This window comes from Equus caballus, chromosome 15, assembly GCF_041296265.1.
Source record: "Equus caballus isolate H_3958 breed thoroughbred chromosome 15, TB-T2T, whole genome shotgun sequence".
NCBI lineage: Eukaryota > Metazoa > Chordata > Mammalia > Perissodactyla > Equidae > Equus > Equus caballus.
In genome coordinates this window covers 29,659,559-29,687,381 of record NC_091698.1, presented here as the reverse complement: position 1 = coordinate 29,687,381, position 27,823 = coordinate 29,659,559, and the positions used below count along the sequence as shown (strand labels likewise).

At 47.0% G+C, this 27,823-nt stretch overlaps 2 protein-coding genes across 26 annotated transcripts in view; both read right to left on the bottom strand.

Moving 5' to 3' along the window:
• The window catches only part of BCL2L11 (BCL2 like 11), a 41,458-nt gene extending 35,627 nt beyond the window's left edge, over positions 1-5,831 (bottom strand). For 2 of the 17 annotated variants that reach the window (XR_011425942.1, XM_070235157.1), the window contains exons 1-3: positions 4,158-4,291; positions 1,360-1,496; positions 1,102-1,191 (exon numbers count right to left, since the gene is read on the bottom strand). Coding sequence is in view for 11 of the 17 variants with exons in the window: in XM_070235157.1 (XP_070091258.1) it covers positions 1,102-1,191; positions 1,360-1,483 (214 nt within the window). In the remaining 6 variants the exon portion in view is untranslated. Of the gene's footprint in view, positions 1-1,101; positions 1,497-1,607; positions 2,140-2,376; positions 2,717-4,157; positions 4,292-5,692 lie in introns of those variants that run through there. The other 15 variants (XR_011425939.1, XR_011425940.1, XR_011425941.1 and 12 more) reach the window with 15 other exon arrangements.
• Positions 5,832-6,780: 949 nt separating this feature from the next.
• Positions 6,781-27,823, bottom strand: part of ACOXL (acyl-CoA oxidase like) — a 360,428-nt gene continuing 339,385 nt past the window's right edge. For all 9 annotated transcript variants that reach the window (XR_011425932.1, XM_070235145.1, XM_070235142.1 and 6 more), the window contains one exon: positions 6,781-7,670. Coding sequence is in view for 5 of the 9 variants with exons in the window: in XM_070235145.1 (XP_070091246.1) it covers positions 7,470-7,670 (201 nt within the window). In the remaining 4 variants the exon portion in view is untranslated. The remainder of the gene's footprint in view (positions 7,671-27,823) is intronic.

Genomic DNA, 27,823 nt, shown 5'->3' with positions numbered 1-27,823 from the left:
GGCCCCGTAAGTGTGATCTACATTCTAATAGAATCTACACTGGATTTCTTAATCAGTAACGCTGCCAAGTTACTTATATCTCGTGAATGCAGAAAGGGCGGATCTGGACAAACGGTAAATGCGATTTTGGTGAATCCTGATCAAGACACGAACCTTTTCTATAAATGCGGAAGGGTGATTTGAACCAACACAGACTCACCCCCTTAGCAGGGTTGCCAGAACTGCTCAGGGATCAAATTAGGGCTGCAGATGTTTTTATCTGGCTTGAACAGAACTTTCAAAGTTCTAAATTAGATGCCAATGTTTAAATATCAGGATATCTCGCATCAAAATCTGCAGTTTTGGATTATCTGCGACCACAGACCCTCCTGGCCACAAGTGGGGGCAACCCTAATACAGGCGGGGCAAATGCTCTCCAATTTGCCATGATTCCTCCAAGGTGGGTTCCCTCCCTGCTGGTATCACCAGGTTTTTCTGGGCATCTGAGTTTGCCTCCTCTGGTTCAGACCCTAAAACTGTCTTTAATCCCAGAAACAAAACCCCACAATCTAATCTTATCAGTACTGTGCCCAAAACCTCTGAGGAAACAAAATAAGCCCAACAAGAAATCTGAGTAGAAAACAAACCATTTTCATGGTTCTATGTTGATACTGCCTATACAAACTAGTTTGTTTTTTTTTTTAAATGTCACTTGTGCAAACGGTGAACTGGTCTCATCTCTTTCTTCACACTTTCGGTTATGTTATCAAGCTATCTGCTATAACTGACCGAGTCCCTTTCAAGGTGAATGTCATTAATAAGTCCATCTCGGTGGTTAGAACAACGTGCCATGGTCATCCACTGCAATGAAGGCAGCCAGGATTGCAGCACTACCGCCCAAAAGGCTGATGCTTAGACCTCACCGTTATCCCTGCCATGAAACTTGGTAACATTTCTTACAAATGTTGTTTTGTTTTATTTGAGACATCCTCCACTTCCATGAAAATACAGAATAAATCAGTAAAAGGATTCTCAAAAGGGGCTTTAAGTGCTACACCCAGCCTCAAATGGATATTCAAATGACCACACACGTCAGCTGCCTCTTCCCTGGGTGCTGCTTACCCATTGCACTGAGATAGTGGTTGAAGGCTTGGCAAGGAGGACTTGGCGTTTGTGTTGATTTGTCACAACTCATGGGTGCCGGGCTCCTGTCTGTGTCAAAAGAGAAATACCCACTGGAGGAGCGAGACAGCAGGGAAGATCTTCTCACAAAGATGAAAAACGGGGATCTGGTAGCAAAAGGGCCAGGGCTGGCCGGTGGGGCCAGCGGGCCCAGAGGGCTGCCTTGGGGGCAGCGGTCCCCTTCGCCTCCGGGATTACCTTGCTGCTCTATCTGTAGAGAGGTGGGGGCCCCAGGCCTGAGCTGAGGAGGCCTCTCCGCAGGCTGCAATTGTCCGCCTTCTCTGTCACACTCAGAACTTACATCGGAAGGTTGTTTGGCCATTTGGTCTTTTTTTCTGCAAGTAAAATAAAAACTAAGATTATCTTAAGCAAAATAATAATGACAACGAATAACTACATTAGCTTTCACCTATTCGCTGAAAATTCTGAGAGTGAATACTACATACTTTAACACTAACTGATTACTGCGCATACTTCGACGACGACCTTCCAAATAAGAAGAAAAATACACCTAAAATAACAAAGGTATCATTATCTTTGTGGGGGAGGGGGGCTGAACTTCCTGCCACCAAACAAAACACAGAAACAACGTCAATTACTTATGGAACTGGTGCTCTCATACATACACACACACACACACACACACACACACTCTCTCTCAAGTTTTAGGAGAAGCAGCTCTTCTGAAGTCTATTCACATGTGGTCTGCTCCGGGCAACTTGAATAAGTCAGAAACTCCCAGCGGGCTCTGATTTCCCGGGATCAGATCCCGCCCTGGAGCACAGGAGCGGGCGCAGATGCAGCCACTGCAGGCGGCTGGCCGCGTTCCCCGCTCCGGCCCCATTGTTCTGCCGAAAGTGCTGAGGGCAGCAAGTCTGGAGAAGGTTTGGCAAGGGCCGTCCGTCGTAGTAAGTGCGTCACAATAGAGTTTGTAACTCGCAGCGCGGCTCGGCCCGGCTCCCGCGGTCCCTCCCGCTCCCGGCCCGCGCGCCCCTCCTCCCGCGGGGGCCGGCGCGCAGCACCTAACCGGACAGAACTCCCCCGAAGGACACCCGCACTGTTAGTTGCACGCCGCCCAAGGGGGAGGTCCCCGCAGCCGTCCCCCGGTGCCCCCTGCAAAGTCCACAAGTAACTCTGCACGTTAGGCACCACCCGGCGCGCGCCTCCTTCACCCCCAAGACCCTCCCGTCTGAAGGCGATCAGGCCGAAACTCACATCCGCCCCTTCCCTTCCGAGCGTCGCGTCCGGGCCCGGGCCCCGCGGCGTCCAGCCCGCGCCTTTCGCCGACCCGGAGCCCCCTGATTGTCGCCACTTAGGCAGCGGGGGAGACAAAGCCCGGGACTCGCGCTCAGAGGCGCCAGGACAGCGCAGAGCCTGCCGCTTGCCGCCCGCCCGCCGCCGCCGCGCTCCGCAGGGCAGCCGAGGGCTCCGCGCGCCGCGCCTCTGGCCCGCGCTGCCCCGGCCGCCGCCGCCGGGAACATCCTCCGCCTCCTCCCGCTCCTCCCCTCGCGCACTGCGCCCGCCGCCGCCGGCACCGCCGACCTCCCCGCGCCGCTGGCGCCGGGTGCCCGCGCTCCCAATTGGCCCGCGTGCGGTCGCTCCGCGCCGCAGCCAATCGCCGGCAGCGGCGGGGGCGGCGCCTACGGGTCAGGCAGCCAAAGGCGAGGCGATTGTTGACAAACTCGCCTCCGACCGCCGCGCCGGCGGTGGCCGCTGCGGCGGCGGCGGTAGCTTCGGCGGAGACTTCGGAGGCCTCGGGGATCGGGGCTACTCGGGCTACCCCGCCCGCCCCGGTGCCCGACCGGACGCGGCGCGAGCCTATGCAGCTCCCGCCGCCCCAAGAAGCCGGTCACCTGGAGACAAAGCAGGACCCGCGCTCTCCCCGCACCCGCAGAGTGGTCCTCAGACTGCAGTCCTGGCCGCCGGCCGCCGACCCCTGCCCAGGCCCGCTGGGGCGAGGACCCCAAAGGCCGCCCTCTCCCCAGCTGCAACACTCATCCTCCTCCAACTTCTCCCTCTTTCTCCCGGTGCGCCGCGGACACGCACCAAATCTGGGCAGCCGCCGCTGGCCACGGGCGCGCATATCCGCGCGCACGCGTGAGCACGACAGACCACGAATACATCCACACCGCCGTCACCCGCGTCCAATGGGCCTTCCACTAAACAGGGCCAACCCCGAGTAACAGGCCCGCGAGGACACGGCACCGCCAGCTACCGCTGCGAATGGGTCGGGGTGCGCTCGGGCACGGCCAAGTTGCTAAGACAGCCCGACCTCAAGGACGGAGCAGGTTCTGCTGCCCGCGGCTCCTCTACCGCGTGGCCCCGGCGGTCGGAGAAGGCCCTCGGCCTCTCGCTGTCTATGGATCGTGCGGCTGGCATCGTCCGCAGGGCGCCCGCAGACGGGGCAGGGCCCCCAGGCACGTCCGTCAGGGCGAACACAGCAGCTGCCCCGAAACCTCGGCCTGAATGAGTAAAAGGAAAAGCCGAGTCTCGTCAGTTAAATCACCACCACAGTTCCGCAAATCCTCCGCAACAGGCCCGCGCGCCCGAGCAAAGCCAAGACGCGAGACCCGTTCCAACCGCGCGGCCGCTACTCGGGGGCGGGCGGGTGGCGAGCCTTCTCTGCCAGGCGCACAGCCCGATGGGGTGGAGCGGCAGTCCAGCTCCCGGGCCAGCGCAGAGAGCACGCGCTGCCTCTCCCAGCCGGCCCGAGACGCCCCACCACTCCCGCGCGCCGAATTCCTGCTCGAGCTGCACTTCGGCCAAGTGCCCGCAGCCTCGGCGCGGAAGACCCCTTGCCAAAGTGGACCTGCCCGGGGAGGGAGACCCGACTCGCACTGATCGCCGCTTCCCGCTGGCAACACGCGGGACGGATACGCAGGCACGTCTCTGCCTGCACGTGCGCGGGAAACGGGCAGGAGGTGGAGTCGTGCTGGCTCCGGCGCCTTATCTGCTATCCGTGCCCGGCCCGTTCCCCGGAATTCGGAGGTATTTACCTTGCGTTTCTCAGTCCGGGAGTCAGAGTCAGACATTGGGGGGACGAGGGCCAGGGGAAGAGCGCCGGGGCGGTGGCGGCGGGAGCTGGGCGAACCGAACAGCCCGGGGCGATGCCGACCGCAGGCGGGCAGGGCACGCAAGGCGGCTGCGAAAATGCAGTAGCGGCGGCGTTAGCGGCGACAGTGGACCGAGCGCTCCTACAAGATCCAGACCTGGAGGCTGCGCGGAGCGAAGTGAAACCTGTGCGGCCCTGCAGCCCAGCTCAGACTGGCGGCCCCGCGCCCGCGCCCAATCACCGTGCGCCCCGCCCCCGCGAGGTCCCGCCCCCGCGCGCGGGCAGGCAAGTCCCGCCCCCGCGGCGCCGCGGCCGCCGGCGCGTGCAGGCTCCGACAGGTAAAGGCGGGGGTGGCTCCGCCGGATTCCCCTCTGCGCGCGCCGCCAGCCCTGCCCCGGCTGGGCGTGTTTACTGGAGTGACTTGGGCTGCTGGCGGCTGGTGCGCACCCATCCCCCTCTCCAGAGTGTGCCCTCGCCTCTCCCCCATCCAGCGGCGGCCGCGGCGCGCGCGTGGAACGGAGGGGGCGCTCCGGGCGCACTCTGAGCCGGGCCGGCCTCTGCCGCCCGCGGAAAACCTCAGGAGGCGCCGCTGAGCCCTTGTTCGGCTGCGGGAGTTTCTCCCTCAGCCATCTGGGGCAGGCGCGGGGACTGGGTTCGTCCCCGAGAACGCGCGGATCCAAGGTTGAGCAGGGGGTTCCGAGCTCTCCTCCCCTCTAGAGTCCGGGGCTCCCGGCGGGACCCCGACCTGCATGCTGCTCATGTTCCTCGCCCTCGCCTCAAGCAGTACTCTTAGAACTCATGCCACCGCGCAGTGGCACCTAGCTTTCTCGCGCGCCGAACCTCCGGCAAAGAGGCAGACCCCTTAGTGGGGAGAGTCGAGAAACAGGCAAGGAGCGATTAACGGAGGCGTAGCTCGGGTGCGAGGCGGGAAGCGAGTGTGCGCAGAGCAGGTAAAATAGGGAAATGAAAAAAGAACTCGAAAAAAATCCTTTTAAGAAAAAAAAGAAAGGACCAAGAAGAGTCGCGGCCTCCAGGTGGGAGAGAGGGTGGTGCCTCTGGTCGGTTGGGATCCCCAAGATTTGTTGGGCTCTCAGGGAACAGCCCAGGAACCGTCCCTCGGCGCGGGCTGAGGCCAGTGAAGGCGGCGCAGCGGGTTTTGGACGGCGAGTGGAGAGCGGCCTGGGGAGCGCAATACCTCCCACTCCTCCTCCTTGCTGCCCCCATCCCCCTTCCCCTGGAGTCCGTGGCCCCACGCCCATTCCTTCCCTGGGGGACCAAACTCCGTGCGCGCCCCCATCTGCCTCCCAATGCGTGTCCTGCATCCGCGCCCCTACTCTCCTCCTGCGCTCCTCCGGCTTTGAGACAGCCGCGGCTGGGGAGTGAAGACAAGGTCGGCCGGGAGATGGAACATTCCGCCACGGGGGAGACCAGGCTAGACGAATTATAGAAACTCAATATAAGAGCCACTCTAACCCGCACCCTGGAACGGAGAAGGAAAGGTCCTCGGTGCTGAGGGGTAAGTCAGCGAGGTATTGTCCCGTCGTCTGGCCAGATATAGAACGTCAACGAGACAGCAAAGTCCTAAGCTAGTCTTTAGTGCATCCTCCGGCGAGTCCTGAGCGAAGTGAAGGAGACCAGGGGTTCCTGGAGGGGCTCGAGGACGCGCTCCGGGCTCCGCCTGGGGATTTCGCTGCAGGAGGGAAAGGGCATGGGTGGGGACGCGGCGAAGTGAACGCAGAGGCCGGAGATCTACCCCAACCGCGCTTGGAGCTCCCGCCCGCGGATGGTAGGTGGCGGCCGCAGGCGAGCTCTTGTGCCTTCGCCGCCCGGCGTGGCGCTCGCCGGGAAGCAACGGGACCTGCTGCGTCCGCTGGGAGCTCCAAACCAGCCGCGCTCGCGAGTGCTCCGCGCTTTCGGTGGGGTTGGACGACTCAGACGGGGACCGGAAAAGAACCACGCAGAAAAAAGCCCTGGTAGTTGTCGTCTGCTTCTGTGCAGCTCCACCGCCCCCGCGTCGTCCGCTCTAGCGACCCTGTGAACACTTTGAAAAACAAAGGCGTCGGGGAAAGCAACCGGTTGAGCGCTCTTATTTGGGGCACAACGAGGAGGTCGGCTCGGAGGCGGCTGTTCATGCACCCCAGACTGTGCTGGGGAGCTTCGGTCGAGGGCCCCGAGTTGGGTGACCGCGAGCCCTTCCCGCCCTCTCCTGCAGCGTCGGGAGGGCCTCCTGAAACTGGCCCTGAGCCCAGAGAAGAGGCAGAGTGGGAAGGGCAGGTGGGCCTTAGACCTTCGCTCCGGTCCTGAATGTCGCCCTTTTGGACTTGAGCAGAGCGGTGCCCACTCCTGCCTCTGCCGCGAAATGTGGAGAGGGAGGAAGGAGAATGGTTCAGACTGAGAGAAAGGAGCGAGAATGAAGTCGGGCACCCGGGACCTGAGCAATGGGAAATCTACGGCCCTCGCTGGGACCGCAGGCGTCGCCGCTTGTGATCTTTCCAAGTTCCGAAACCAACTTATTGCAGCGTATTGCCCTGGCCCCCTCCCCGTCCTCTGCAAGCAGCAGGATCGCCTTTCCATCGCTTAATTTGTTTATTAAACTTTGTATCTCTGCTCTTCTAAAGAATAGATTACAATTTCGTATGGTAAAAATGTTTTCCGCGCGTTGCCTTGCGGTCCGGAAGCCGCCCGGCTGGGAGGACGAGCCCAAGTTCGTGCTCTGCGGAGAGCAAAACTCCAGCTTCACACTGCCCTTTCCCCGCCCGTGCGTTTCCTCGCAGAGCCCAAAAAGGTCTGATTCACAGGGAAAGCATCACTTTGCTGAACTGAACCTTTGCCCGCGGGTGTTTTGATTTTTTGTGCTTTGATTTTTTTTTTCACCCAGCGTCACAGTTTTTCAAAATCACTGGGAATCTGAGTCACCGCTAACAGCGGGAGACCTTTGGTGGTACCCGGCTGTGGGGAGCGCTCTCGGGGGAGCCCACGCTGTTTAGGGGGATCCAGCGCCTAAACCGAGAGAGGTCGCTGCTGGGCCAGGCGGGAGAGGATAAAGCGTGGCCCTCCCGGAACGGCCGCCTGGCTCCCTTTCCCAACAGCCCGCCGCGCGCCTCGCCAGCCTCAGCCCGACCCCGGCTCCTCGACCAAAATCCCCGAGGGCCACCGCCCAGCGTGTGCCAGCCCGGCCTCGGCCCCAGCTCCAGGCGTCAGAAAAGCGAGTGTCGTGGCAGCTGCGGGCGGGCCACCACCCTTCCCGCCACGCCCGCTATAACTTGGCTTCCAGCTTGGGCCGCCGAGAGCGCGCCCCTTCCCGGGCCGGGGATAGCAGCGGCGCAGGGTAGAAGGCCCAGGCGGCCAGCGGGTTGGTGATTCCGGCAATTGGTGCGTGGAGGGAGGTGTGTGGAATGTTAAAGGCGGAGATCACCCTCAGGGCATCATCCTTCACTGAGTCGCACAAATCCAGCAACTGCAAAACATGACACAAAGGGACAGGTCAGATGTTGGCTCACTCACAGCATCAGGCGCCAGTGGCTTCACGGCCACCCCCAAGCACCCGCATTCCCAGCGCCTGCAGACTAGTTTCCCTTTGGATTTCCCGGGACCCAGGAGCGTAGAGGCCGTTGGTCATGAATAACCCTCGCAAGCCGTTTTCGTCTTAGAAATTCCTAACTCTGTGACACTTAGTCTGGCAGAATCCCTCTTAGTCCGCAAAGAGGTGGGGGTGGGCTCCGTATTAGCTAGGAAGCTCGAGACCAAGGTCTGCAAATACATCAGCGTTCTCCTTCCCTCCTCTCCCCTTCTCTCCCCTCCCCTCCCCTCCAGTCCCCTCCCTTTTCCTTCTCTCCACCTCTGGAGTGCCTGGGGTGCCACCCTCTGGCGCACAGAGGCAACTGAACAGGAAGAGCGTCAGACCAGGTGAACCAGCGACCTGCCCCACTTCTCCCCAGACTAGCGTCTTCACATCCCCGGCGGGCTGCAGGCTGTGGTTCCTGAAACGCCAGCACAGGGGCCTGGAGGACCAAGACCAGGCACTGGCCACTTTGTGCACCTTCCACCTGGCTGCTGCAGGAAATCAACCTGCAGTTAACTGGAACCTCGAGGGACCCGTCTGTCACTTTCCGTGTGTGTGCCGACAACCATTGGAAAAGGTACTGATAAGACATCTCTGCAGAAGGGAGAGGAAGATGCAGGCCACTGATTTTGGAAGAGCTGCATTTGGGTGCATTTTTATTTTATTTTCCGTGGTTTAGGTGCCAGTGCGTTTTTTTTTTTAAACTCCCAGGGAAAAAAGGCTACCAAAGACAATATATATTGTTTTTCTAAAACTCAACAAGAACAGGGCAGAGACTCTGTTTTCCTTTCCCATAACTTTATTCCTCCATTTTTCAAGTTTTTAGCCAACTGTAAACTTGTTTTACTTACCAAATGACAGTTAGCCCCCAGGTTTTCATGGTTTATTTCTATGGTTTTAGAAACATCACTTACACCAGCTCCCTCCCACCTTTGCCCTCACAGTGGTGGTCATCCCTGAGCGGCACGAATGCCGTGAAGACCATGGCTCCTTTGTAGCTGTCCAAAATGCCATTTTAGATGTTCAGAGGCAACAGACAGGGTCCTCACATGGAGGTGGGGGTAGGATGGGGGAAGGGCATGCATTTTAATAGTCCACCAATACATCTCCCTTTAAAATGTGCTCCATTATGTCAGTAAATTCTAATGAAAAACTTCATTCTTTATACACTGTGGTTATGCATCATCAAATCAGTACCGAAAAGACTTTGATCATATTTGCAAGATGCACAATGATGAACTTTCACTGACCAAGATTTCAAAGTTTGTAACTAATACTCTTGACAAATCCTTGACTAATCTGTCAACTCTCAGTGTCTCTAACCACACAGTTCAAAACCATGAGATCGTGTACAGGTCCTTCAACCTTCCACATATTGTAATATCATTATGTAAGCTAATTTTTCCGTTAGGTTGGAAACTCAACCAATTTCGTCACATAGTCAACAATGGGGGAAATCCAGTTATTTGAATGAGTCTTGGGTGGAAGAAAGTATGGGTTTGGTCTGTCTCGTGCAGAACACACAATAAGGGCCCAGAGATAGAAATTACAGGAGGCAGATTTCTATTCAATATTTTTGCAACTTTAAAAATAAGAATAAAATAGATTTTTTAAAAAAAGGAATCCAGGGGCTGGCCGGGTGGCATAGTGGTTAAATTTGCATGCTCTGCTTCAGCAGCGCAGGGTTGGCAGGTTCAGATCCTGGGGGTGGACATACACCACTCATCAAGCCATGCTGTGGTGGCAACCCACACATAAAACAGGAAGATTGGCACAGATGTTAGCTCAGGGCCAATCTTTCTCAAGGAAAAAGAGGAAGATTTGCCACAGATGTTAGCTCAGGGCCAATCTTCCTCACCAAAAAAAAAAAAAAAAAAAAAAAACCAAAAAAAAAAGGAATCCAATGGCTGGACAGGAGGAGGGTTTTCACGTTCATAAGTGTTCAGGGAGTGACCTCCAATGACACTCTAAAGAGGAATGCTCATATCAACAAGAAGACTGTATGTTGACTGCTAAGATTCTTTCTAAATCTAAATTTCTAGGGCTATCTAAAGTACATCTCCTTGCTTTCTCCATTTGTCAGAGACTACAACAGGAACCCCAAAACGATTAGTATCTAGATCCAAGGATCAGGCGTCATTCCTGATAAAACAAGTTTGGCTCTGATCCCAGCTACTCCCCCACCTCTGCCTGTGAGGATGATCATAATCATGATCACCCTGTCATTACAAAGGATGTCCTGGAGTCCTCCGCTGTGGGAGAGGGTGTGTTGGGCACTCGAAGATTTGTGGTGCACGCTGCAGACAGGCCTCCTGCAGCATGGAGCTGCTGAGGAGTTTTAAAGACTTTCTACAAATACGCTCTCCTTAATACACAGTAAACTTAGGTAGCTAATAGAGCATTTATTAATATACAGTTACAGGATTTTTTTTATTACCAGGGAGCCATAGAGGACTAAGCAAAGAACTATTAAAGTTTAATTTTATTACCAAAGATACGCCTGCATACTGTAAGCATAAAAATGGCATATGTTGTGGGGGCCCACGTGTGCTGCCAGTATGTGGCCCCATTGTGCTGGACAAAGCACCTCAAGCCTGCTCATCTCTTTACAAAGAAAACTCACCAGCTTTTGAAAAAACACCAATTTTCAGGTGCCCTTTAAAAATAAAAGAGCATGAACAAGTTATACATTTTTGCAGAAAATGTATAAAACAGACCCAAACCATGGGCAGTATTGCTCTAAAAACAGTAAGGACATAAGGGTCACTGGCACTATCCAGCGGGTGGGATTTGAGACTGTCTGCTTTACAGAACAGGGAAGCACTCAGCCCTGGGGGACTATGGATCTGTTAACGTGTGGATTTTTGGGGGGAATTTATAGCATCAGTTTGGCTGGCTGCGGTAGGTTATGTCTTTTCCTCTTCTTTTGACTCTCCCCGCATCTTGTTCGTTCCAGTTGGGAGACTATGGCCTCGCATGGACAGTGACTAAGCTTTACAGCCTTCTAAATAAACCCTGTTTTTCCATGTGTTGGTGTTCATTATACAGCAGATGCTCAAGGGGCGAGGTGCCCAGGGCACTCGCAGCAACACCCCAGCTGCTCCTGACTGTGCAGAAGGTTCTCCTGCCTCTTCCCACATCCCCCACCTCCGTCCCCAGCCCCAGGTGACCTCATGCTGTTCTCTGTGTCAGGTCCCTTACTCCAAGATGACATGTCCCTCAGCTAGCCCCTTTCTCGCCTGGTGACTGTGATACAGTCTTCTTCCCCATCCCTTGAATCTGGGCTGCCTCATGACTTGCCTTGACCAATAGAATGTGGAGAAAGTGACACTGTGTGAGTTTCAGAGCTTAGGCCTTAAGAAGCCTTGCAACGCCCACCCTTGCGCTCCTGGGATCCTGACACCACTTGCTGTGTAGACGCCAGGTCTAGCCTGCTGCAGGATGCCAAAGTCCACGTGGAGAAGGACCAACATGCCTTGGCCAACAGCCAGGCCCACTGCCAGGTATGTGAGTGAGGCCCTCTTGGACCTCCTGGTCCTTTTGAACTTAGCTAACTGCAACTAGAGGAGGGATCCTACCTAAGACTAGCTGAAGAATTGCCCAGATGCCTGTCCGCAGAACAGTAAGAAATAAACAGTTGGTTTTTGATCCCACTAAGTTTTAGGGTATTCTGTTATATGGCAATAGGTAACTAAAACAGCTACCTTCCTTTAAAAACTTCAAGTTGCCATTCACTGGGGTCATCTTCAGCTGCACTTCTATCCTCTTAACTTAATAATCTGAGGACAGTTCTATAATTATGCAATTAAAACACTTAACAATGAGGTTTAGTTGACAATAGGCTTAACCAAAAGAGAGAATTTCAGTCCTAAAAGAGTTTATAAAGCCAAATGACCATCCAGTTGGTGGGGTATCTGGGAGAGAACTGGAATAGCAGGCTGGAAGTCCCACTGCGGGCCACCACCCACCCCACTTCCCTAATCCAACTTAGAAGGCAAATCACCAGGACTTGCCTTATAACCGTCTGCCACTCTTTGTCATCTCTATGAGAGGCTTTAGCTGCTAACAAAAATACTCAGTAAAATCAAAGTGTCAAAGATGGGGAAAGAAGGCAGAAGATATTTGCAACCAGGGATCCCAAGTCTTACAAATTTTTTTCTTAGGTTCTCCTGTACCCTTAGGAGAGAGAAATGGATGGGGCCTGCCTCACCAGAGTCAGCTGGTGTGATGGAATGGCCTGGCACAGGCTTATCACCTTACTTCATGCGGACTGCAGTATTTACCTACTCCTAACAAGGGTGGCCAACAGGGGCTCATCTCCAAGACTGGGAGTCTGTACTGTAGAGTGTGGGTGAGAGGGCTGACCTCAGAAGTGACTGGGAAGATAGTGAGGTAATTATGTAAAGGCCCCACTGTAAGGCAGCAAAGCCGAGAGCTGTCAACTCTTTATCCCCAAAATGCCATCATCAAGCCCTTTAAAGACTTCTAAGAAACTCATATCCAGTAAGTTTCAACATGAATCTGTCCATTTGCACAGACACTTGGGGGCTGAGTGTGACAGCATGTGGAATCAAGCCTGCGCACGTGCATGCCAGACTCACCGCTTCATTCCATTTGGATTTCTCTTATTATTCTGTGAAGCCTGAGGTACTTCTCTTTTAAGATGGCTTTAAAGAGTATCCTCCTTAAAGAAGAAGGTATACATCAACACACAAGCCTCTCATCAACTGAGTTGGTGGGCTCCGCTGGTGATGGGAAGGCAGCCTGAAAATGACAAGCTGGGGAATAGATACAGAGAAATTCCTCATTTTATGCTTTGACCCCTTTTACGTGTCTGAAACCTTTTATGATGATTGTGTGTGTGTGTGAAACAATCTCTAAATGTTTCGCTTCATTTCCGTGAATAGCACCGTCTCCAGACAGTTGTTGAGGGTAGTATATAAAACGAGTATCAGCCTGCATCCGTCAGGCATACTTCTGTGAACATTTCTCATCGAGAGAGAGGTTGATTCATCTTTGCTGTCTCTTTATCGTCCATGGAGAGTTTCTCTTCTCTACTTGTTTCCAGACTAGCACTGGGCGTGAGAACCCTCCCTACTCTCTTCTGTGCCCCATTCAGACCTTCTCCAACCCCTTTAGATTCCTGCCTCACAAGATTACCTTCCTTGAGTATTGTTCTGACCTGATCATTCTTCTTCCCCAAAGCCCAGAATCACTCTCACTTGCCTCTCAAGTTCAAGTAAAGTCATTGGTTGTGAACTTGAACCCTTTAAGAACACTCGATTGAGTGGGTTCCCGCACTCCATTACCCACCACCCAAGCTCAACCTGCGCTTTCTACGTGGACCTAGGAAGTGTGTCCTGCCTTCCGCTCGACACTCTTCGTTCTCTTTGACTGAGTCACGCATTTGCCTTTCCCCCTCACCCGACACACTGTCACTTCATGAGGTCTCTTTCAAGCTTTCGGTTCTTGGGTACAGATTTACTGCCTTGGACGGCCATCCTGAAATAGTCACTGTGTTACCTGAAAGAACATGAACAGCTCGGTTAGCTTTGCCGAGCCTCAGTTTCTTCATCTGTAGAAAGGCAATATTCTCTCTCTCTTAGGGTTTTGTAAGGATTAAATTAAATAATAACGTGTAATAATATATTTGTGTTATATGGTAATTATAAAAATAATAAAGCATTTAGCATTATTGACCTTGTCACAGATACTATATACTGGCTAGATATTAATTTCCTCCATTTGCTTTCCTATCACTTTTATTTTTCCTGAACATCTAGTTCTTGTCTGTATATCTACATATGACTATTTTATATGTACAGTCATGAGTCACTTAACGATGTGGTTGTGTTCTGAGAAATTCATCATAGGTGATTTTGTCATCATGCGAACATCATAGAGCATACTTACAACATAAACCTGGATGTTATAGCCTACTACACACCTAGGCTATATGCTACTAATCTTATGGGACCTTTGTCGTATACAAGGTATGTTGTTGACTAAAACAACATTATGCAGTGCATTACTGTATACCTATATGTGTATATATATACATATCTGTATATCTATATATACATTTTCAGTTTGAAAATTTCCACTTGCCTCTTCCTTATAGTTTCAACCTCTTTGCTGAGAGTTTGTATTTTTCATTTGTTTCAAATGTATTCATAATTCCCCATTGAAGTAGTTTTCTGATGGCTGCTTTAAAACCATCAAATAATTCTAACATTGCTGTCGTCTCAGTGTTGGCGTCTGTTGATTGTCCTTTTCCATTTAGTTTGGGGGTCTCCCTCGTTCTTGGTATGGTGACTGATTTTCAGTTGAAACTTGGACATTTTGGGTATCGTGTTGTGAGACTCTGGTTCTTATTTAAATCTTTTGTTTTAACTGGCCTCCTCTGACAGTGCTTTGGCAGTCTCAGGCAGTAACAGGATCTATCTTTCTGGGTGCTTATTAAAATCCCTTCCAAACTGTCTCTCGGGCCGGTAACGCGATGCCAGGGCACAGAGAAGAGCTTGCTCTTGAGAGATGGTGCGGCACCCTGCGGGCTCCCGCACTGCTTGCCAAGGGAGAGCAGTGGCAGGGCAGCTGTGCCCTGCGCTCTGAGGCCTCTCCCAGCTTTGGCTGCCTGGAGGAGTACAGCCGGGACCAGGGCAGCTCTACCCACCACCGTCACCCACAGTCACAGAACGGCCTCCCGCATCTAAGCTGTCCTCGAGGAAAGGACAACCTGCCATACAGAAGGCGGCTAAACCCATTGGAAAATACGGATTTTAAAGAGCGACATTTTGAAGCTCATCTTCCAGGAGCTCTGGACTGGGTAACATAAGAGAATCATGCCTTCTTCCCACATAGATGCTCCTCAGATAGTAGAGCCAGATGTAACATAACCTGCATATAACGTGGGGGGATGATAGGGGAAAGCGTTTATATGGGAACCGGGCCCCCAGATGCCTGGGAGATTAGGAGTGATGGGTTTGCAGAGAATTCTCCCACGAAAGCTGCCCAGGGAGCCAGGCTGTGGAACTAGGCTCCACCATCCCCTTGTCCTGTGACTCTGGGCACATAACCTTCCTCGCCCTGTTTTCTCAAATGTGAAATGACAGTCTGTGTCCCGAAGGTGCTCAGCAGGTGTGCCCTTCTTGGTTTCAATCGCACTAGCTGGTTGACACAGAGAAATGGAAACTTCTAACCTTACCAAACCAAACCAAACAACAAAGAAACTTGCTATTAGATATCAGTTATACCTAATTTTCAAAAGGAATCTCTATGCAGCCAACCTTTACTTTCTAAGGGATTCTTAGATATCAGTGGGCTGGTCATGTAATTTTCTGCCCATTCTTATTCAATTGACTTGATTTTGGACAAGTAGATATTGAGTCAGAAACTTTAAAAAAAGGGAACCTTGAAACAATTAATCAACGAGTAATTTCTAATCTAAAAGATGTGATGAGGGAATAAGGTTAAAGTGATTGGTGAAATGAGGTTTCCATATTGCTTGTGGCTGTCGTTTATGGCCTTCGCTGCTGCTGTGACATGTCACTGAGATTCTGCCAGGCGCCTCTGGCCACCTCTGCCTGCTTTTACATCCCCCATGTTATTCCACGTTTGCATTCCAACCCTAGTCCCCACTGGACATTTCGTAGATTGGTGCCCCAGCCTTTGCCAAGGATCTCTCTCTCCCCTGTAGTGTCTGTCTGTGCTCTCCACACCCCGTCCCAGATAGCTGGGCATGTACAGGCAACAAGGTACAGAGGGAGCCACGTGGCTGCCTTGATCTGGCAGCCTAACTGCATCTCTAGCATCTTTAGAACAATGTCATGCAGCAATACCAGCCCTCTGCGTATGTAACCCAGGTTTCCTGTGCTCTGCTCCCTGCTGCCTGGGACTGTCATTTGCTGCACACCTACTGTGTGCCAGGTAACAGAGGAGGTCTTGACATTAACTGCCTCATGCAGTCCTCACAACAACTCTGTCCTTTTACATCTGTCCATTTTACAGATGAGGAAACCAAGGCTTAAAGAATTTAGGACTTTGCTCCAAGTCACATGCCTTGTAACTGGCACAACCACGGTTTTAATCCAGAGCTTTCTGTTTTCACAGCCCTGTCTACTCATTCTGCATCCGTCTTTCCCCCAGTGCTTCACTGTTTCCAGTCCCTGGAGTATATGGGATGTTGCACTGAGGAAATGCCTCTGCCACCAAAGCAAAGATGTGACCCCTGATGTTCTCCCAAAATCAGAATTGATATTCAGTGTGTGTCGGTGTGGATCTGCCCAGCCATGCAGATTCTCCAAGAGCACTAGGGCAGTAATGGGTAGCCCAGGGGGCCTCTAGGATGTTGCCACTGGAGGAAGGTGCCAAGGACATTGGCTTCAGAGCCAGCTGCCATGATGCAAAGCACCAGCCTGATGAACTGGATGCTTTTCCTGAGAAGGACAAGGCCTTAGCTCTCCTGAAAATATGCCTGGCTGACAAGGCTCAGATAGGAGGGTATTCAAGAAACAACAGATTCTCTTCCTGTGGAGTCGGATGAACTTCTCTGCACTGGTCTGCAGGCCCTCCCTGCTTCTCTGGTCCATACCTTAAGTCACCAAACACAGTGCATATCCCTTCAAAAGGGCAACATGTTAACTGTCAAACAGCCATTAGTGGAAATCACCACAATCAATTTACTGCAGCTCTTACCACTTCTTGTGAAGACTTCCAAACTCACCAAACTCAGAGGCCTTGACCTTACTTCTCTCCCACCCAATCAGCTGCCCCGAAGAATTGCCTACCTCTCTAGACAAACATTCTCTAAGGAATCAGACTGTTAGGTCTGTAACAGCTAATTTGCCGCCTTAGCCCCACATGCCTGGCTAGTGGTCAACATAGACACAAACATTTCTGAAGCGCTCACATGAGGCACAATTGCACATTGTATGCTGTGATTCTGGCTCTCTTGATTTACCCAACAACCACCTGAGCTCCTGTTTTTACTGACCACGGACCAGCCCCTCAAGTCAGAGCCACACCTTAGCTTGTTGGGTCTCCTGGTCCCAAGAACACATACATTCTCCTGGGTTCCTCTACAGCCAAGTTTCCTCAGCGTGAAATGAAATTGCAGGATTCTATTAGATGATCAGGAGTCCAGCTTAGTATTTTCTCTGAATCAATACAACATATTTTATGTTGATTGGTTCCTCAGCTGATATAATGTTTAGCATAATCTGAAATGTTAGCATGGAGAAATTGTCTTTTTGACCAAACAATGAGAACAACAACAAAAACCTTCATTTATATTTTGAGGAGAGACAAATTGCCCTCAAAACGTTCTCCTATTGCAATGTTTTTTACCCAAAGAGTACACAACTCTATTCTAAGTATTACTAAAAAATGCCCATTTTGGTAAAGTGGGGGGACTTTGAACCCTGATGTTGTAACTTCCAAGCCATGAGACTTTCCTCATCTCTAAAATGTAAGAATCAAGTGAGTTTGACACAGAGTGAGTACTTATAATATTACGATTGTCACGTGCTCTTTAGCTAGTAATGAAAACCCTTTTCTTTATAACTCTGGCATTTTCACATTTTGTATTACAAAGTCTGCTTAGTCATCATTACCTAAAACAAGAACGCTGAGATGGGGGCATCAACTCTAACCACTTAATAAGAACTTCTGACATTTATTCATACTGCTACTGATTCATAAGAGGAAAAGTTGAAAAAGAAGCAAGTGCATACAGCTTTCCCTCTAGAATACAGGAAACCATATAAAAGTATTGGCAATGGAACTAACGTAACCACAACGCCGCTCTTGGTAACATTTTCTACAAAGACATTTACACGAAACGAGAGAGAATATTAAATTAGGTGGTTATAATAAAGCTTAACTATTAGCTTCACACTTTTTCATACAAAAGAATATGGTATTTTAATCAACTGACAGTTCAGCCTTGTAAGTACGGACTCAAAGAAATGTGAACATACCCAAGGAGGACTAATTTTCAGTCAAAATGTTTTTTCAAGAAGCAGAAGCCCCACAAACTGCCAAAACTAAATAAATGGTAAGAGTCCAAAGTTATATGAAGGAATTCTGTGTCAGTGGGTCCTAGAATTTCGAATTTCACGGACCAAAACGATTTCAAAAGCAATTTGGGAGGACTTCTACTTCTAATTGGGATGTAGAAAGATGCAAGAGAACTTTGCTCCCATAGTAACAACCAGAGGTTGAAGCCAAAGGTGAGTCAAAGATATCCGGGACAGTAGTCCAACATCCTCCCAGCTCAACCGCCGATGGGACTGAAAGGGCAGAATGGGAGTGGGGGTGGGGTTGGTCTAAGGACAGTGAACACAGTCTAACTAAAGCAGCCCTTGGTCAACTTGACTCTGGGTGGAATCTTAATGGTCAGCCCCTCAACCTAACCACTAGACAAAAGAAAGGGAAATAAACAAAAGAAAATAAAATCTGTTATGTATAAAGTACAATAAATATTCAGAGTACAATGAAAAGTTATAAGATCTACAAAGAAGCAGGAAAATGTAGCCCGAAATCTAGAGAAAGCACAATCAGTAAAAGCAGATGTATGGATGACCAGTTATTGGAATTAGTAGACAAGGTTTTTAAAACAATTATCACAAACGTATGCAAGAATTTATAAGGAAAAATGGATATAATGGATTAAAATGGGATGTTTCATGAGATAAATGTAACCTCTAAAAATGAAAGGAAAATTCTAGAGCTGAAAAATGAAATATTTGAGATAAAAATTCACTGATGAGTTTAACAGCAGACTGAATATTGCAGAACAAAGATCAGTAAGCTTGAAAAAGATCAGTAGAGATTATTCTAAGTGGAACAAAGAGAAAAAAGAAAAATAAATAAACAGAATACTAATGCCCTGTGGGATTATGTTAGCAACCTAACATACATGCAATTGGAATCCCAAAAGTCAGAGAGAATGAAAAATAAAATTCCAGAAGATATAATGCTTGAAATATTTCCAAATTTGATATAAAACATCCTCCACATATTCAAGAAGTTCAGTGAACACCAAACAGATAAATTGAAAACAAAACAAAACCCACACCTGGGCATATCATAGTAAAATTGCTTAAAATCAAAGGTAAGGAAAAAATTGAAAGATTAGTCAAAGAAACATTAATGTCATGCATGGGAAAAATTATAAGAATGATAGCTGAATTCTCATCAGACACAAGGCAAGACAGAAGACAACAGGATGACAAATCAATCTAAAATTCTATATTGAGTGAAATTGTCATTTGAAAATGAAGATAAAATTTAAAATTTTAAGATAACTAAAAACTGGGAAATTTACTGCCATAGATTTTCGCTACAAAAAAATACCCCCCCCAAATTTTTTTAGTCTCAGAGGATATAAACTCTAACCTACAATTTTATACTAAATCTCTTTAAAAATATAAAGAGAGTGAGGGAACATTTTTTTTCATATTATAAAGCCAGCATACCCCAATGCCAAAACCTAACAAGGTCATAACAAGAAAATAAAATTAAAGACCAATATCCCTTATGAACATAGATGTAAAAATCCTTAAAATGTTTACAAATAGGGGGCCAGCCCCATGGCCCAGAGGTTAAGTTCACGTGCTCAACTTGAGTGGCCCAGGGTTTCACTGGTTTGGATCCTGGGTGTGGACATGGCACCGCTTGGCCTGCCATGCTATGGTAGGCGTCCCATGTATAAAGTAGAGGATGATGGGCACGGATGTTAGCTCAGGGCCAGTCTTCCTCAGCAAAAAGAGGAGGATTGGCAGTAGTTAGCTCAGGGCTAATCTTCCTCTAAAATAAAATAAAATAAAATAAACCAAGAATAAAAGGGAACTTCTTCAGTCTGATAGAAGACAACTAAGAAAAACCTACAGTTAACACCAAAATATGGAACACTTTCCCCCTAAGACTGAGAAAAGCAAGGATGCCTCATTTCAACACTTCCTTTTAACATCATTGAGCTACAGGTCTTAGCCAATGCAAGAAGGCAAGAAAAATGTTACAAAAGAAGCAAAGAAAGAAGTAAAACGTTTTATTCACAGATGACATGATTGAGTACTTAGAAAATCTCAGGGAATCTACAAATAAACTACCTGAAATATTAAGCGAATTCAGTCAGCTTATGTATAGAACTAAATGTACAAAAATTAATTGTGTACTAAATATGGAATATATATATATACAATATTAAAATTTATACCATTTGCAATAGCTTTAAAGACATTAAAAAAACCCTTGGGATAAATTTAATGAAATATATTCAAGAAGTCTATTACTGAAAATTACGAAACACTGCTGGAGGGCATTAAATAAATGGAGAGATATACCATGTTCACTGGTTGTTAAAACATCACTTCTCTCCAAACTGATGCATAGATTTAATGCAACCACAATCAAAATCCTACCTGTCCCCTTGTTTTCCCCTTGAAATTCACAAGCTAATTCTAAAATATGTATGAAAATACACAGTTCTCAGAACAGCCAAAACAATTTTGAAAAGGAATAAAAAATCTAGAGGACTTACATCATCTGATACAAGATTTACTACAACAATCAAAACAGAATTAGCAAAATAGTAGACAAATACATCAATGGAACAGAATAGAGAGCCCAGAAACAGACCCACACTTACATGGTCAATTATTCTTGATAAGGAAGCCAAGATATTTCAGTGGATAAAGGACAACCTTTCAAACAATTTGTACTTGAACATTTGGATAACCATATAAAAAACAATGAACCTCAACTCCCTATTTCATACTATACTCAAAAATTAAATTGAGATAGAACATAGATCTAAATTTAAAAGTAAAAATCATACAGCTTCTAGAATAAAGCATGGGAGAATATCTTTGCAATCTCGGATTAAGCAATAAATTCTTAGACAAGGCCCAAGGGCACCAACAAAAAAATTTTAAGCTGAAAAATTTTATTTCATCAAACTTAAAAACTTCAGCTTCTCGAAAGACACTGTAACAAATAGACAGGACACAGACTGGGAAAATCCTAGTACGGATATTTAGAATGTATAACAAACTCCTACGATTCAGTATTAAAAAACAGCAACAGCACATGGTTTAAATATGGGCAGAAAGCAAAAGAAGACATATGAATAACCAAGAAGCACCTGAAAGGGTGCCCAACACCATTCAATATCATTTCAGGGAAATGAAAATTAATATACAATGGGACATTACTACACACCCTCTAGAATGGCTAAAATTAAAAAGGCTGACTGCCAAATGTGGTGAGGATGTGGAACAATGGAACTCTCACAAATTGCTGGTGGAGGTGTAAAATGGCACAACCACTTTTGGAGAACTGTTTATGGCAGTTTCTTAGACAGTTAGATAAATGTCTACCATATTATCCATTAATCCCGCTCCTAAGTATTTACCAAAAGAAATGAAATCATATGTCCAAAAATGATCCTGATCATCTTATTCATAACAATACCAACACATGACATCCTAATTTTCCATCAACAGGAAAATAAATAACTTTTCAGCCCAATCCAACTTTTCTAATGCAAAAAAAACTTAAAAGGAAGTCTTAAGTTAATTTTTCTTCCCGCAGGTGAGTATAAATAAGACATTGTACCTTAATACCTATGGAATTATGCAGCTGAGGCAACCCGGAGATAACAAGGCCAATTCCTGGAGACTGACATAGCAGAGGCCCAGAAAGATCAGCATTTGGGAGGGAGAAGGGTTGGGAGAGGTCAGCAGAGGTCTATACCGTGAAACATGACTCAGACAATAAAGGAAGGAGTGCACTACTGAACATCTCACAAACATCACCCTGAGCAACAGGAGCCATCTAGCTGCCTCATTCCTCTGAAGCTCGGAAGCAGGCAAACTGAGCTGCAGCACCAAAACCAGAACCTCGAGGCCACAAGGGAGGCATCGATGGAAAAGTGGCTGAGGGAAATTTCTTGGGTGATGAAGTGTGTATTACACAGTCTACCATTTGATTTGTAAAGACTTACTGAACTGTACCATTAAGAATTGTGCACCTCAATGTATGTAATATAGACCACAATTTTTTTTTAAGATTTTATTTTTTTCCTTTTTCTCCCCAAAGCCCCCCAGTACATAGTTGTATATTCTTTGTTGTGGGTCCTTCTAGTTGTGGCATGTGGGATGCTGCCTCAGCGTGGTTTGATGAGCAGTGCCATGTCCGCGCCCAGGATTTGAACCAATGAAACACTGGGCCGCCTGCAGCGGAGCGCACAAACTTAACCACTCGGCCACGGGGCCAGCCCCTAGACCACAATTTTTTTAATTAAGAGAAAAGGAAAGGAAAAAAGCAATATGGGGAGAACCAACATGTGATTGCCAACATTTTCTTTTTGTCAAGTAAGGCTATCAAAAAAAGTACTGTCTACTGTCATTATTTTATATAAATGGTAATTGTCAGCACCTAAAAAGTAAGAACATAATAATAATTTTTTTAATGAAAAGTTATTTTCCATGACGAAAAACTCAATACATTTATTTTCCTCACTTTGAAATAGAAAGGTCAACTCTTCCTAGGAAAATTTCTTGCTTGGGCTTATGGGAATCAGGATTGTATGGTTCTTAGGCCAGCAAAGACTGGAAAAGATCCTTCAGAGAAAGTCAAGCGTTGTCGCTGGATGAAACAGTTGCAGGCAGACTCCTGAGCATGAGAACAGGAAGACTGGGGATGGCTCAAATGAAAAGGGACTCAACAAACGGAAGGTCTAAGGGAGACCACCGATCTGAGGTCAAGTGGACTCAGAAAGCTCTCCAGAAAGCATCCTATCAGATACCATTCTCTCTTCTCAAAAATCATAGTCCGAGTCCACTTCTGGGAGAACAGATGTACTTTGCCCTTTTTCCCACAAAGCACAACAAAAACCCCTGGACATTATATGTAAAACAAACAGAAGAAGACTCTGAGAGGTGAAAAGAAGAAGACAGACTGTCTAGGGATGCTGGAACCTGGACAATGATGCAATGGTGAATTCGCTGGGATTCCTTTTTACCTCATATATCCTGCACTCAGAGTAAAGAAGCTGGCAACTCGGGAATGTCAACAGATGCAGAGAAAAATCCCAACAAAAGCTTGCTCTCTCTCCCAAAGGGCCAGCCTAGCAAGACACAAAATTTTTAGATAATAGCTGCTCTACTCCAGCCAAACTCTATAGAAAAACTGTGACCCCACCATCCACACCTCTGAAGGCTGAGTGGGATCTTGATCTTCCACCCTTACCTGACTGTAATGAGGTACCCCCGACAGTGTCAATGGAGACCACATGGGCAGCCTGGACTTCCACTTGCACCTGGCAGTAGTGAAGCACTCCTTCCTTCCTCTTCCAGATGGGGTGCTGTAGAGTAGGCCTAGCGAGAGTCAGGGCTTAACCATCACATGGTGGTAGCAGAGACACTGCCAATGTCAGTGGTAGCCATGTGGGAACAGTAATGAGGCTTTCCTACCCCTCTCCACCAGGGAGGTATCAGTGGAGGCCTAGTTGGTAACTGGAACTTCCACCCCACCCATAAGTAACACGGACTCCCCCTTGGATGTCAGCAGAGGCTGTATGGAGAACATGGACTTCCCTCCCTATAGGGCAGTCATGAGGTGGTGCGCTCCTTTTCCTGGTCAGAGGAATCCAGCTAAAACAGGTTTAAATACAATTCGAAGTCTCAATATAATGCCCACAATGTCCAGGTTTCAATCAGAAGTCAAAGTGAATGAAAAAGACAATCAATAGATACCAACACAGAGATGACAGAAATGCTAGAATTATCTGACAAAGATCTTGAAGCAGCCATTGTAAAAATGCTTCAACAAGCAATTATGAGCATGCTTGAAACCAATGAAAAAGTAGAAAATCTCCACAAAGAAACAGAATATATAAAGAAGAACCAAATAGAAATTTTAGAACCGAAAAATACAACCAAAACAAAAACTCAGTGAATAGAGGAGACAGTGGAAAGAATTACTGAACTGGAAAACAGGACAATAGAAATTACTAAGTCTGAACAATGGAGAGGAAATAGACTGAAAAAAAAAAAAAATAAACAGAGGCTCGGGACATGTGTGGTTATAAATAAAAGATCTAACTTTAGTGTCATCAGAGTTCTGGAAGGACAAAAGAAACAAGGCAGGGCTGAAAAGCACTTGATGAAATAACTGGAAACTCCTTCATTTTGGCCACAAGACATAAACCAACAATTCCAAAAGCTGAGCAAACCTCAATCATGATAAATCCAAAGAAATTCACAACAGAGCACATCATAGTTAAACTTCCGAAAACTAAAGATAAAAAAAAATTGGGGGGCTGGCCCCATGGTGTAATAGTTAAGTTTGGCGCACTCCACTTTGGCGGCCTGGGTTTGCAGGTTTGGATCCTGGGTGTGGACCTATATCACTAGTCAGCCATGCTGTGGCAGCGACCCACATACAAAGTAGAGGAAGACTGGCACAGATGTTAACTCAGGGCTAATCTTCCTCAAGCAAAAAAAAGAGGAAGATTGGTAACAGATGTTAGCTCAGGGCAAAACTCCCTCAGCAAAATAAATAAATAAATAAATAAAATGAAATCTTGAAAGCAGAGAGAGAGAGACATCACACTTCAGTTGCAAGGGAAAAAATAATTTGAATGAAAGCAGATTTTCATTAGAAACATAGAGGCCAGAAATGCTTTCCAGTGCTAAAAGAAAAGAACCCTCAACCCAGAATCCTGTATCCAGCAAAATATTGTTCCTATTTTCAGATGACATGTTTGTGTATGTAGAAAATTCCAAAAAATTTATAAGAACTCCTAGAATTAATAAGTAAGATCAGGAAGGTTATACAACATAAGATCAATATATTAAAATCAATTGTATTTCCATATTCTAGAAATGTACATGTGGACACGAAATAAAATATGCAATATGATTTATAATTGCTCCAAAAAAGAAATAATAGATGTAAATCTAATAAATATATACAATACTTATATGCTGAAAACTACAATATGCTGATGAATGAAATGAAAGGAGATCTATATAAATGGAGAGGCATACCATATTCATAGATTGAAAGATTCAGCATTGTATTGAATGTCATTTCTCCAAAAATTGATAGACAGGTTTAACATAATTCCTATCAAAAAATCCCAGCAAGATTTTTTTGTAGATATAGACAAGATTATTCTAATATGTACATGGAAAGGCAAAGAAGGAAAATAGTTAAAATAATTTCTAAGAAGAATTAAGTGGGAGGAATCAACCTACCAGATTTCAAGATTTATGTAACTACAGTGACCAAGACTGACCATGTGTTATTGGCAGAGGGACAGATACATAGATGCATGGATCAAAATGAAGAATGTGGAAATGTAAGCACACAAATATGCCCCACTGATTTTATACAGACTTGTTAAAGCGATTCAGTGGAGGAAAGATAACCTTTCAACAAACAGGTGCTGGAGCAAGGGGACATCCACAGGCAAAAACTGAATCTCAATCTTATACAAAAATTAACCCCAAATGGATCATGGACTTAAATGTGAAATGTAGAAGTATAAAACTTTTAGAAAAAAACCTATAGGAAAAAATCTTCAGGACACAGGGAGAGGCGAAAAGTTCTGAGATTCAACACCAAAAGTACAATCCACAAAAGGAAAAATTTATAAACTGGACTTCATCAAAATTAAGAACTTGTACTCTGTAAAAGACTATGTTAAGAGGATGAAAGGACAAGCGACAGACTGGGGGACAATATTTGCAGATGATGTATCTGACGAAGGACTAATATCTAGAATATGCAAAGAACTCTAAAAACTCAATGGTTAGAAAAACCTAAACCATCCAGTTAGAACATGGGCAAAAGATATGAACAGACATTTCATTGAAGAGGATATACAGATGGCACATTAGCATATAAAAAGACATTCAACATCGTTAGCCATTAGGGAAATGCAAATTAAAACCACAATGAAATATTACTGCATACCTATCAGAGTGTGGCTAAAATAGAAAATAGCAACACCACCAAATGCTGGTGAGAATGTGAAGAAGCTGGCTTACTCTTACACTGCTAGTGGGAATGTAAAATGTTACAGCCACTCAGAAAGTTTGGCAATATCTTAAAAAAAATCAACATGTACCCACCATACAACCCAGCAATGCTATTCCTGGGCATTTATTCTAGAGAAATTGAAACTTATATTCATAAGAAAACCTATACACGAATGTTTATAACAGCTTAATTCCTAATAGTCAAAAACTAAGGGCAAATCATAAGCCTTTCAATGAGTGAATGGTTAAACAAACTGTGGTACGTCCATGCCATGGAATACTACTCAGCAATAAAAAGAAACAGACTACTGATACATGCAACAACCTGGATAATTAATCTCCAGATAATTATGCTGAGTGGAAGAAGCCAACCCAAAAAGGTTGCATATTGTGTGATCCCCTTTATACAACATTCTTGAAATGACCAAATTATAGAAATAGAGAACAGATCAGTGGTTGCCAAAGACTAAAGGGGAGGTGGGCGAAGGGAGGAGGGTAAGGCTATGAAAGAGCCACGTGAGGAACCCTGGTGATGGCGGACCCCTGCATTGTCACTGTATCAGCGTCAGAATCCTGGGTGTGATATTGCACTATAGTTCAGCAGATGACACCATGGGAGAAACTAGGCACAGGGACATGAAATCTCTCTGTATTATTTCTTACAACTCTACGTGGATCTATGATTCTCTCAAAATAAAAAGTTTAATTGAAAAACAACTCTCCCCAAAACATAGAATAAATTTCAGGTTAGGTTTTAACAAAGGGATTTTATATAAGCACAACAGAAGATTCTTCCTTCTTTTTATTCTTTTTAGTCGTAGCATAACGGACATGCAGAGATACAAATAATAAGCATATATCAGCTTACTGAGCTGTCACAAAATGGACACACTCATGTAACCATCACCCAGGTTAAGAAATAGAACACTTGCATCCCAAAAGACTCTGAAAAAGTCACACACTTGAGCTGGAGATTTTTCTTTCATTGTCTCAGCAGTAGCCAAGTTGGTTACAGAATTAATGCCTGGTGGTTCGAGGCCACAGGCTGTGACGTGAATGACCAGCTGTCCAGGGCAGGAGCGTACAGAGGAATCTTGGCTTCCTGCAGACCTACGGTTTCTCACAAGTGAGTCCTGTCCCTTCTCTGTGCTTTAAAAGGGGGCCAGCTCTCATGCTTTCTTTGTATGGTTACTAAGAACGAGGAGCTCTGAGTCCCTCAGAGGAGGGAAGAAATGGAGCAGGCCCCAGCAATATCTAGTCGCTAAAATCAAAAGAAAAGAGTGACTTACCATCAGAAAAAAGACAAGCAATTAGGACCACATTTTACTTTACAAAAAATATTGATTTCTAGATAGAATGTTAATTTCTACCAAAATGGAGATAGTCAGGATCATTTCTGTTTCAAGTTCAGAAATTCATTTAAATTTTATTATTATAGAATCTCAATAAAATTCGCCTTGTCCTTAACTGCGACTGAGTTCTGCCCTGTCTGATGGGACACAGCTGAATTCCATCTCCTCAAAGGTCTTTTTTGTGTCGCGCAGGTACTCTTAGGAACAAATTTCACCAGTGGGAAATTCTCACTGCGCATCCCGGAGTAAGGGGATGACCCTCTCGTGGAGGAGGCCCCAATTATGCAGCACGTCAAGTATCTCCCCGAGGAGCCCAGGATAAGGCAGCTGTCAGAAGAACTCAGAGGCTGGAGCTCAGCAAACAAGCTGCTCTCTCCTGTGGTTGTAACAAGCTATCCTTGAAGGAAGGAAATAGAATGATCCCGGTGCACTCGCTCCCCAGATACACAAAGCAGTACTGTGGGCAAAGCGTGAGGGTTGACCAGGTGGCCGCCACAAGGAAACCAGGATTGCAGGGGTGGTGACCTTAAGGTCCTTTTTACTGACCAAACTGAAGAAACCAAATCCCACTTGTATTTTCTTAACCTCAGTTGAATGGCCTACATTTATAGGTTCAACAATGTATTTTATGCCACTGGGGAGCTGG